Genomic DNA, 12,135 nt, shown 5'->3' with positions numbered 1-12,135 from the left:
TTGGGATTGATAGTACCACCTTTTTTTTTTCTCCAAACAATCATCTCTTTAAAATAAAGATATTTTCGATTGTAGGGCAAAAAGCAAACAAACTGTGTAAGAAATATAAATAAGATTTGTTTTTGTTTGGAGAAAGGTAAATTGAAATCTTTTTAAATTCAAATAATTTATATTTGATACATTACTTTATAAAATAACTATTAATAAATTACCAGGATTAAAATTTAAAATCTTCAGATGAAGTCTACAAACACTTTTTGAAAATTAAAATGATCATTTTTAACCTTCAGCATATTCAACTCTTTGAGTATTTTTAATCAACAAACAACAAAAGAGAAAAAAAAAAGACTACAGAACTTTTAATAAGCAGGAACGGAACTACTTTAGTTTTAAAAAAAATAAACTCCTAATAAAAATTTTTTTTTTAAGAAACATAAAGATCTTCAAGATATAAAAAAGTTTAAGACTGAAACAAATTTTATATAAATAACTTTTTTTATCATCATATTATAATTATTGAAAAAAAACAAAAAACTTTATTTTATTTTATTTTTTTAAAAAAAAACCATTTTTTTTAAAAATTTGAAAAAAAAAAAACGAACGATTGATTATTTATGAAAATTAAATTTATTAAATTTTAAGTTATAAATTTGATCATATCACTTTGATTAATTAGACAAAGTCTTTTGAATAAAGATGATGAAGTTTGGTTATCAATTCTCAAATCTTTTGGGAACTGTATATAGTGGAGGTAATATTCTGTTCACTCCTGACGGTAACTCTGTTATCAGTCCAGTCGGTAACAGATTGACAGTATTTGATTTAGTAAATCATAATTCTATCACCCTACCAATAGAAACACACAGAGATATCAAAATAATTGCTCTTTCACCAAATGGAAAGATTTTAATTGCATCAGATGAAAGTAAGTAGTTACAATAGTAATAATCATAAGCTAAAAGTTATACTAATTAATTCATTTATTATTGTATATTTTTAGATGGTTATACAGCAATTATCAATTTACAAAGACATGTTCAGTTGGGTGAGTGTAAATTTAAAGAGACACCATCAAGTATTGAATTCTCTCCGAATGGAAGTATGGTTGCATTCGGTATCGACAGAAGAGTATATATCTATAAATCACCAATCATTCAAAAGTCACTGAATCCAATGGTTAGACTTTCGTTGTTCCAACATTCTCAAAAAATAGTATCATTAGACTGGTCAAACGATTCAAAGTATGTTGTTAGAAAACTATATGTGATACGATGTAGTATTATAATATTAATGATAATTTCATTTTATTTTATTTTATTTCTTTAGGAAGTTATTGATAGCATGTAAAGGTGGAACTTTGTTTGTTAGAGAAGGAAATGATAGACCACATTTATTCCAAGTTCAAGGTTCACAACCGGTTCGAGCTTACTTTGGTAATAAAGATTCGACTTTGATTTTCGCAGTGTCAAAGAAGGGACTTGTACAATGGCGTTACATGAGTGAAGAGGAGATCAAGTTGCAGAAACTTCAAAATAACTTGTCAACAGAGAATCCAGATATCATTGTTACCACAGAGAATCTACAACAAGAGAAAGCAGCGAGCGCATTTGGTGACGATCAAAAAAACAGAAACAAAAGAGCAAAAGGCAGATGGATATATACTAGTTTCAACCGTTTCGAAACATCTCAGTCGGTTCGTGTAAAGTCGTGTCAGTATCACAAAATTGGAGGACTACTGGTTATCGGTCTTTCCAATGGTTTGTTCACACTCCACCAGATGCCAGAGTATCAGGAGTTATATCGTTTGAACATCTCAAATCAGGCCATCACATCGGTTGCCTTCAATTCCACCGGAGAGTGGATGGCATTTGCTTCAAAGGAGTTAGGACAGCTATTGGTATGGGAATGGCGTTCGGAAACTTATATCCTCAAGCAACAGGGACACTCTTACAATATGTCTACGATGGCTTATTCTCCAGATGGACAGACCATTGCCACTGGTGGTGATGACGGCAAAGTCAAGATCTGGAACACACAGTCTGGTTACTGTTTTGTTACTTTCTCAGAGCACGAAGCACCAGTTACAGCCATTCGTTACTCTCCTGTTGGTAGCCAAAACGCCGTATTCTCTGCTAGTTTGGATGGAACTGTTCGTGCATTCGACTTGTTGCGTTATCGTAACTTCCGTACGTTTGTATCGCCCAATAAGTCGCAGTTCTCTTCATTGGCCATCGATGCTGCCGGTGAAATTGTAGTTGCCGGTTGTGTAGATACCTTTGAAATATATGTTTGGTCCATTAGAACCGGTCGTTTAACCGATGTTTTATCGGGACATACCTCACCAGTTTCAAGTGTAGCATTCGACCCATCCACTTCGATGCTGGCATCTGGTTCATGGGACAAAACTATCCGTGTTTGGGATCTCTTTGAGGATGGTGCCACAAAAGAGAATATTATAAACAAATCCGATGTTTTGGCGATAGCATATTCACCGGATGGATCGAGATTCGCCGTATCGACACTAGACGGTTCCATTCAGATATTCGAGACTGCCAATTGGACACAGGTTGGAATTATTGATGGTAGACACGACATTATGGGTGGAAGAGCAGCCGCCGACCAAAAGATGGTCAAGAACAGCGCATCGGGTCGTGCATTCAGCAGAATCGCATTCACTCCAAATGGTCAGTGTTTGATTGCCGGTGGTGACTCCAAGTACATCTGTATCTATCACGTCGATCAACAGATTCTCCTCAAGAAATACCAGACATCACATAATATGTCGCTGGATGGAATCTTTGATAATCACACATGGCGCAAAGTCACAGAGTTTGGACACGTTGATATGATGGAGGAGGACTATGAGGAGGACGAAAAGCGTCACGAACACTCACTTCCAGGTGTAAAGAGAGGTGATCTTGCTAAACGTTCCACCAAAAAGAAGATTAAAACATTCGATCTCGCTATTTCACCGACTGGTCGTGCTTGGGCAGCCACCACTACCGAAGGTCTAATGATCTACTCACTCGACGAAAATCTATTTTTCGATCCCACAGATCTCTCAATGGACATCAACCCAGAATCCATTCGATCCACTCTAAATGATAAAGAATATCTTAAAGCATTAATTGTAATGTATTAAAACAAATATTTGGAATCATCAAAAAAAAAAAAAACTGATCAATTTTAACTAATATATAAAATTCTCTTAATCTAGATGAGTTTGAAATTGAATGAAAAGTCAATTATCGAGGAAGTATTTGAATCGATTCCAATTGACAACATTGCATTTGTTTGTCATGAATTCCCTCAATACTATCTAAAGAATTTCATAAAGTTTATCAGTTATATCTTTGAAAGAAAGCCACATTTAGAATTCCAAATGTCTTGGATTCTCTATTTGTTGACCTATCACGGAAAGTTCTTCAAGACCAACAGTCTAGCAATGATCGAATCACTTAGAAACCTTCAAAAATGTATAGCTCAAAACTATAATAATTTATCTCAAGTGTATGTATAAACAAAAAAAAAGTTAATCGATTTAAATATGCTAATCTATTTCAACATAACAGATGTGATGATAATAAATATACATTGGATTATTTCGAACAAATATCGATATTCAACATAGAAAAACAAGAAGTCAATGTCAAGGTTGAAAAAGAAGAACCAACTACTGATAGTGAAGAGGAAGAAAATGAAGAGGATGGTGAAGAAGAGGAAGAGGAAGAGGAAGAAGAACAACAACAACCATTGAGAAATAAGAAGATAAAATCAAATAAAAATTGATAATAAACAAGACTTTAAATCAATCATTCAATTAGTTTGCACACTCTCAATTTTAAATTTCAAATCATTGTTACTAAAAAAAAAACTAATTATTTTATTGATCGTTTTCAAAAGCAAATTAAACAGTTAAAATATATTTTAAGAATTAACTAGACTTAAATTTAAATATAGATTCTTTGAAATAATACCAATAACCGACTATACAACCCAAAATTAAAATAGATACCTATTTTTAATATTTTCACAACTCTGCGGTTTCATTCAAGAATGATAAAGTGTTGATCTGTTTGTAACTGCTATTATTGAATGATGTGAATAAAGCTTTTATTGATTGATAGGATTTAGGGTGAGTGTCCTGGGTTTTAATACTATAACAAAAAAAATATTTAAATTGCTTTTATTCTCTATTTTGTTTGTTTAGTTCAATTGTAGTTTGATGTTTTTAAATATTAATCTAAATATATCAAACAATAAATTCCAATAAGTAAATGTGTGTTTCCTAACCTTATTTATTATCTTTAGTGGCATCCACCTTATTAATCAAGTGTGTTTATAAAATAGCTAGCTCTTTTTTTAGGCGAAATTTAAATTATTTTTTGAACACTACATTTTATTTATTTTTAAAATTTAATATTAAAATTGTGTGTTGTGTGAATGTGTTATTGTTATTCTAGATCAGTATGGTGGTTGATTTTGTTTTTTATGTGTTTACTTCAAAATCACAATTGAAAAGCATAGAAGGAGGTAAGAGTGATTTGTTTCTTGTTTAGATCTCTCATTACCCAAAATCATGTGTTTACTATTCGTTATGTTGGTTAATGAGGAAATGAATAGTATTATCAGTTACTCTTTTTTATCTTGTTTTGTTGATCATTGTGAGGAAATGTATGACTCTGGGGGAGATACAACTATAATAAAAACAATAATTTATTTTCAAAATCAAATAAATTTAAATTGCACAAAACTAAAATCATTAAAATATTAATGCTTTAACTAGTTTGATACACTACATTTTTTTTCCAATCTAATACTACTTATTGTTACTATTACTTTAATACCATTACTATTTTTTCATTACAAAATATAATATAAAACCACCTTGTTTGTTCTACATTTTTTATATATGTACTATTAATCAATTCCCACAAATAAAATAAAATTTATTTTTATTTATTTATTGTGTATTACTAAAATATCTTTAAGATAAAATTTTATTTATTCTATTACAAAAAGATATATTCTTTATATTTATATCACTTTTTAAACATTTTCAAACCTTCTTGTATAATATAATAACTCATCATTTGTAAATAACTATTTCTATACTCATCATTTTTGTAAAATGGAAAAGAATAATACTATTATCCAGAGTGAGAAAAAGGTGAGACCAATTTTAAATAGAATTAAAACTATTGGTGATCTTAGATCGAAAAAAACAGAAGAAAATGGAAGTACATCTCCAGTGGCATCACCAAGATTCTATAATAAAGATGAAGACCCTTCCCCAATGAGTGCACCCTCTTCGCCAAATATGTCATCCAAAAAACTGTCTCGTGGAAGATCATTCTGGCAAGCCAAGCAAAAAGATGATTTCGATGAGGCTCTCCAATTAGAGAAGGAACGTGAGAAAGAGAAAGAAAAAGAAATGAGAGAGAAAGAAAAGGAAAAGGAAAAGGAATTGAGAGAGAAAGAGAAGGAGAAAAAGAAACAAGAAAAAAGTAAAAAGAAAATGGTTAAGAAATCGAGTAGTAATAGAGCTGGTGATGCCTCGGGCGCAACCAAAAAGAGAATAAACTTAGATGAAAACTCTAAAGACGAGTCATACATGGATGATGGATACCCAACAGAGGCAATTGATGAAGAGCAAAACTATGAAGATGACTCTGACTATGAGTACAACGATCAAGAAACTGTTTCTGCTGACGACGAAACCAAAAGTCATACATCCGATGGAGAAATTGAGTTGGTCGATGAAGACGGTGATGCAATCGATACTTCAAAGAAAGCAAAATTCAAAAAGAACTGGATAAAATGGGTCTCGATGTTTTCATATTTTCCAACAATCGGTATTTCTGCAGACGGATCACAATCGCCTCGATCTCCAACCATAGCCTCCATCCAATCACAAAGACGTAGAGGATCTTTATGTTTAGATTAAAAATAAAAAATTTGTAAAATCGATTGTAATATAAAAAAAAATTAATAAAATAAAAAAATCTAGCTTGTTTTTATAAAATAAAAGATAAGGAAAAGAAATCAATTATTTTATTTTTAGTTATTTTTTATATAAAAAATGAGTTTCAAAAAAGGTGTAGATTATATTATTTCCTTTATCAAGCTCTGGGACAGCAGAGATAAGGCTATAAGAAAGACTCTAAAAAATTAGTTTTAATTTATATATCGAATTCCTAGGATTAATTTTCATTCACCACCATATCTTATTACATTATATTTTTATACAAATAATTTTTTTTATTTTTAATTTAAAAAAAGATTTTTTTTTATTTCAACTTTATCATATAATATCATATGCATATTGTTAATTGATTTAATCTCATGAAATTAAACAAAATAATTATAATATTAATTTTCTTTGGTCGGATATATGTCAGTTCTCAGATGAAATTCTAATATTTTTAAAATTAAAGGAAAAAAAAAAAATCTATTATTGTTATAATAATAAAATTAGAATGTTGATTGTAATTATTTATGAACTTTATTTGTTAGTTTCTGAATGTTAATATTAAAGTTTCCAAACAATCTTCATATTAATAGGTTGTGGATCTGTATCACAAAAGAAAGTTTTTTTTTTTTGAAAATCATTAGCAATTATTTTTCATACAATCTTATAACCACCAGGACAATGAAATTTCCAAATTTTCAAAAACTTTTTTTTTTTTTTTTTTTGGTTTTTGGTTTTTTTTTTTTTTTTTTTCACTAAACATGTTGTTTTTGAGCTTATTTCAAAAACACTCAACTATTTTTACATCATTCTTTCATAAAACTAATATACATTTTAAAAATTAAAACTTATTTATTCTATTTTTGAATCTTTAGACACCCAGATTTCTTAACACCAGTTTAACAATTATTGTTAACAAAAAAATCAGAAACAGAAATTTGGATTTTTTTTTTGAAACCACAACAAACAAAAATAAAAAAATCAAACACCACAAAAATAACCTCATTTTTCACTTTACTGTTGTTTTTTATTTTATTACTCAACAAATAATCATACACAAATAACAATAATCCAAGGAATATTTAAAAGGTGATTGATTTCCATACACTTTCCTAATATAGATGTATTTTCTTGCAAGTTATTTTGTTTTCTGATATTAGTTAATTTTGGATATGTCAATAATATACATACTAGTACAACCATAGTCTTTTATCAAACGAAACTTAACCAAAAAACAAAAACAACACAACACAACACAAAACACAAGACAACACCACATACAACACTTTACCACGAGTAGTAGTAGCAGGACAAATTTGTCTGAAAAAATATTCAAACCTTTGGTATACAAAGAAAACATCATTAATAAATATAGCAATAATAGCAAATTAATACTTTAATACCAATATCATTAGAAACAAAAAAATAAATAATAATTGTATAAAATATAACAATAATTAGTATTTCATCAATTTATCCAAATCAATCATTAATAACAGCAGTAATATCAAACACATTTAAGTAGTGAGTGGATTTCTTCAAATTAGAAGCAAAAAAAACAGCGTGTCAGACCGTCCAATTAATAATCGCTCTGTAAAGGTTACAAATTCCGAGTGTATATTAGAGTGGAATAGAATAATAATCTAGCATTTGAATCGCAATTACAATCATTGTAGCATAATCCATCACGCGTTGGTTTTCCACCTCAAAATCAATTGATTACCTACAGTTTCATACCAATCGTATACAACAACAACAACAAGATAAATACAACAACAACACCTAATTTATCTAGAGTTAAAGATCTCATCTAAGCCAATCACTCAATAGTCAATAATCGTAATATTATAGTAATTTATAAGTAGTAGTAGCAGTATAGTTTGTGACGTTATTTATGATAATCATCATTATCACTCGATAAGATTTTGTATTGTTGATTGCGATTATATTTATATATTTTCCACTTTCACACCTCATCTTCTTTATATCCACAAGTATTAATTACCACAACTCAACTCAAATCATCAACTTCTTTCACTCTGTACATAACAAAGCATTGAATAGATAAATACAATACATTAATATACAACTAAACACACTTACTTAACTCACTCCACTATATAATCTGATTACTTTAGAGTAATTGGCTCAATTACATTTTAACATAAAATTAAATTTCAATCAATATAAATTGGGATTTGATCATTAGAGACAACATCAAAACTGTCCTTTTTATTATAAACTATTATCTTAATCGATAAATTTATCTTATTATAATAATCAATTTTATTATTACATCATAACTGTAGTCCACATATCTATATATATTTTATATATATTAATACATTTTTGATATTTCTATATAAATATAATCAAAAATCTTTTATTTTATTTATTTATTATTTATTTTATTCTATTATTCATTATCTACAATCAAAATTTTTCTTTTATATATTTTTTATTTTTTTATTACACACACACATTTGAACATCAAAAGTAATATTACACTCGTTTTTTCATTTCACATTGGAATTACACAAAAATGTCTATCAAAATAATATTGGGTATTTGTGCTATGGAGGAAAAGTTAGAGTATGCAATATATTAAAATTATATAAAAATAATTTAAATAATTAATATTTTGTTGATTAAATTTCTAGTTCTGCTCCAATGAGAACATTCATTGAAAAATTAATAAGATACGAAGAGCTGGAAATCAAGATATTTGATAAGGACACCATATTCTTAAAGTCGATCGAAGAGTGGCCAATCTGTGATGCCTTTCTAAGTTTCTATTCAACTGGATTTCCGCTTGAAAAAGGTAAATTATCAAAAAAAAAAAAAAAAAAAAAAACCTTTAAATTATTATATAGTGTAAATAAATCTAATCCTATAAATCCTCTAGCAATTAAATATTCTGAATTAAGAAAACCATATGAAATAAATCATCTAAAATCACAAAGACTCTTGACGAATAGAAAGTCCTTTTATCAAATGCTTGAAAAAAACAATATTCCGACACCAAGAAAAATTTATATCGTTCGTGAATCGAATGAGACAACAAAATATGTTGAAAATGAAGATTTTATTGAAGTATGTATATAGTTCAGACTTTTTTCGATCGAATCTAATGTTTTTTTTTTTCTTATTAAACCAAATAGTGTAATGGAGAAAGAATATATAAGCCGTTTATTGAAAAGCCATTCGATGCTGAAGATCACAATATAAATATTTATTATCCAAAGTCACAAGGAGGTGGTTGTAGAAGACTGTTCAGAAAAGTTGGAAATAACTCTAGTATTTACCTTCCAGAAGGTTAGTGATAATGATATTACTTTTGGGAAAAAATAATTAACTTTTTTTTTTTTTTTTTTTTTTTTTTTTTATCATAGTTAATAATATAAGAACCAATGGATCTTATATTTACGAAGAATTTGTAACATTAGATGATGCAAAAGATGTAAAAGTATATTCAACACCAACTCAAGCTTATGCTGAGTTACGTAAATCACCATCAGTAGATGGACACGTCGAGAGAAATTGTCTTGGAAAAGAAAAAAGAACTGAAACAAATCTAAGTGGTAATTATCTTAATAAGTGCTCTCGTATAATACTTGACAAATAAATATTAATTAGTAAAATATTATTATTATAGAGTTGGAATCAAGACATGCAATTCAAATTAATAGAATATTTAGACAATTTATTTGTGGATTCGATATTCTAAGAACAAAAGGAGTTTCTTATATTTGCGATGTAAATGGATGGTCGATGGTAAAAGGAAGAAATCAAAATCATTTCTACGATGAAGCTAGCAGATATCTAAGAGATATACTCAAAAGCCAACATGCCTTGAATTCAGCAAACAACAGTTTAAACTTTTCACCAGACACAGCATCGACTTCGCTCTCTTCATCTTCTTCCATAACAAACTCACTATCATCATCCTCCAATTCCATCTATAATATAATCAATGGTCAGACTTCAACCAACTTTCACCAACAAATAGTGCAGGAAATATAAAATTTGTAAAAATAAATAGTAAAAGTTTTATTACCATGCCATTTTATTGTTGTTTGTGAAGTACATAAAGTAAAATAATTCTATCATTATTTATAAATGCTACCACTTGTTTTTTTTTTAAAAGTAATGAATCACAGATTAGAATCAAATGTAAGCTACAAGAGCCAACGTTACAATCATTCAGATGTTGAAAGAGTACGACATTGTCGAAAATCATACATTTCTTTTGTATTTATTTATTAATGATAAAGACGATCGTTTAAACTGAACACATCATAAATAATATCTGCAAACAGTTTTCATTATTTGAATTGTAATTCTCGTTGTTATTATTACTATTGAATAGTTTGATAGGTGAAATTGGTTGGTGTGTTCTTCAAAATATTGGATGAAGTTTGAATTGTAAATTGTATATTCTTAATATGTTGATCCGATTCATCTTTCTAATGATCTGTAAGTCTACTTAACCGATTTCTTATCACTCTGTTGGTTCGCGATAGGTGTGATCACCATTTTTATAGTCAAAATTGATCTAAAAATTAATGAATTAATCATAAAGATTAGATGAATTGATGTTGGTTGATTGGTTGAGTGAATAGGTGTGTTGTGATGGTTTTAAATGATTAAATGATTTAGAATATTAAATGTAAGATAATCTACTTCAAATAGTGCATCACCACCAATCCTTTCTTGAAATCTAAATCGTTTGTACATTATCAGTCCTATATTATTATGAGCAATATTGATATTTCACCAAGAGACTATTTTTTTTTCTCTTTCACCATGGGTTCAACAATTCTCTTTTTAACTATAGTTGGTTAGTTAGTTATTCATTTATAATAAATAAATAGTTTAACAAAACCTACCAAATAATAGAAGAGGTTCAATGCTTCTTATTTGAGGTTTGCAAAGTAGATAGTAGAGGAATAGCATCACTTTCCAGAGTTTCTACAATGATTTAATCGATTAATTGTCGTTAAACTGTCATCTTTGGACAAGAAAAATATTGTATTCGTGCCAACAACAGATCCAATATGTTATTCAAGCACAGTAAGTGTGGTCAGTGGAGCAGATGTCTTATTCAAAGATCCTTCCAAAAGAATTCAAAATGTCTTGAATATTTGTTTGTATGATTACCATATTATTGATCTATATATCATTAAAGTTTAAAAATATTAGTAAATTAATAAATGATAGTATAGTATTTAATTTATTGAAATTATATAGGACTTATATTTATTTTTTATTTATATCATGTGTCTATGAATGGGAAACTAATGAATGATTGATTAAATGAATTATATAAATAAATGAATAAATAAAATGAGATATTTGAATTGAGAATCAACTTCCCATTGTAGATAAAGTGTGAATAATAGTGATGAACATTCAGTAACTTGAAATCATTAGTGTATAGGATTGTATAATCAAAGTATAGGTTTCTCTGTTATGTTATTCTTAATAATTGTGTAATTGTGATTCAAGATAGTTGATATAAGATTATTTTGTTGGTGTAAATATGTTAAAGTTTAAATATTTGATAATCCAAGTTGTATGAATCATGATTAATATTATATTTTGTCTATGAACAAGTTAAATCGATATTATATTGAATAAAAAACAGAAAAGATAGAGTGTAGATTAAATAAGAATAAAAGTTAACTAACCTTTTATATTATCTTTACAAGAGTTTGCATAATAATAGAGGTCAAAAAAAAATATGCTAATTTTTGTTTAATAAAGCTATAGTTTAGTTAAAATGATAAATGATTGCAAGTTGTTGTTAACAACAATAAAACTAAACAACAATTAAAATAATAAAATACTTTGATGTTCAGTGTTTATGATCAACTAAAATTTTTTATTTTTTATTTTTGACTTTCATTTTATAGATCTTAAGATATCGTTATCAATAGTAATAATAATATCAATATTTATTTATTTTTCAATTTTAAAAGATGTTACAGCTTTAGAATATAATAATTATTTAAAGAAAGTAAATGAGTTATAATATTCAATCCAAATGTAAGCTCAGTCAATGATTTCAGTATTCACTCTCTTCAAGTTTACTTTTTGTGTTCTAAAAAGATACATATTGAAGAGTAATATTGAGATAATGATCATTCCTATAATTCTAAACT

At 28.0% G+C, this 12,135-nt stretch overlaps 4 protein-coding genes across 4 annotated transcripts; all 4 read left to right on the top strand.

Moving 5' to 3' along the window:
- Window positions 1–696: 696 nt before the first annotated feature.
- Window positions 697–3,142, top strand: pwp2 (WD40 repeat domain-containing protein; the record flags this gene model as incomplete). Its single annotated transcript, XM_020581151.1, has 3 exons — window positions 697–925; window positions 1,001–1,241; window positions 1,327–3,142. 3 exons carry the CDS (start codon window positions 697–699, stop codon window positions 3,140–3,142), a joined length of 2,286 nt encoding a protein of 761 aa, XP_020428291.1.
- Window positions 3,143–3,217: 75 nt separating this feature from the next.
- On the top strand, window positions 3,218–3,789 carry PPL_10373 (Utp12 domain-containing protein; the record flags this gene model as incomplete). The annotated part of the gene is made up of 2 exons (XM_020581150.1): window positions 3,218–3,510; window positions 3,573–3,789. The coding sequence occupies 2 exons, from the start codon at window positions 3,218–3,220 to the stop codon at window positions 3,787–3,789; spliced, it is 510 nt and encodes a 169-aa protein (XP_020428290.1).
- A 790-nt stretch (window positions 3,790–4,579) lies between these two features.
- Window positions 4,580–5,947, top strand: PPL_10372 (uncharacterized protein; the record flags this gene model as incomplete). The annotated part of the gene is made up of 2 exons (XM_020581149.1): window positions 4,580–4,674; window positions 5,191–5,947. 2 exons carry the CDS (start codon window positions 4,580–4,582, stop codon window positions 5,945–5,947), a joined length of 852 nt encoding a protein of 283 aa, XP_020428289.1.
- A 2,566-nt stretch (window positions 5,948–8,513) lies between these two features.
- PPL_10371 (uncharacterized protein) lies at window positions 8,514–11,990 on the top strand (the record flags this gene model as incomplete). The annotated part of the gene is made up of 10 exons (XM_020581148.1): window positions 8,514–8,563; window positions 8,845–9,064; window positions 9,133–9,286; window positions 9,364–9,552; window positions 9,627–9,947; window positions 10,119–10,222; window positions 10,664–10,815; window positions 11,041–11,121; window positions 11,738–11,766; window positions 11,953–11,990. Coding segments are annotated over 10 exons (1,338 nt in total), but the record flags the coding sequence as incomplete, so codon positions are not given.
- Window positions 11,991–12,135: the final 145 nt, after the last annotated feature.

Source organism: Heterostelium album (genome assembly GCF_000004825.1).
Source record: "Heterostelium album PN500 unplaced genomic scaffold PPL_scaffold14, whole genome shotgun sequence".
NCBI lineage: Eukaryota > Evosea > Eumycetozoa > Acytosteliales > Acytosteliaceae > Heterostelium > Heterostelium album.
This window is presented reverse-complemented; position numbering and strand designations above follow the sequence as displayed.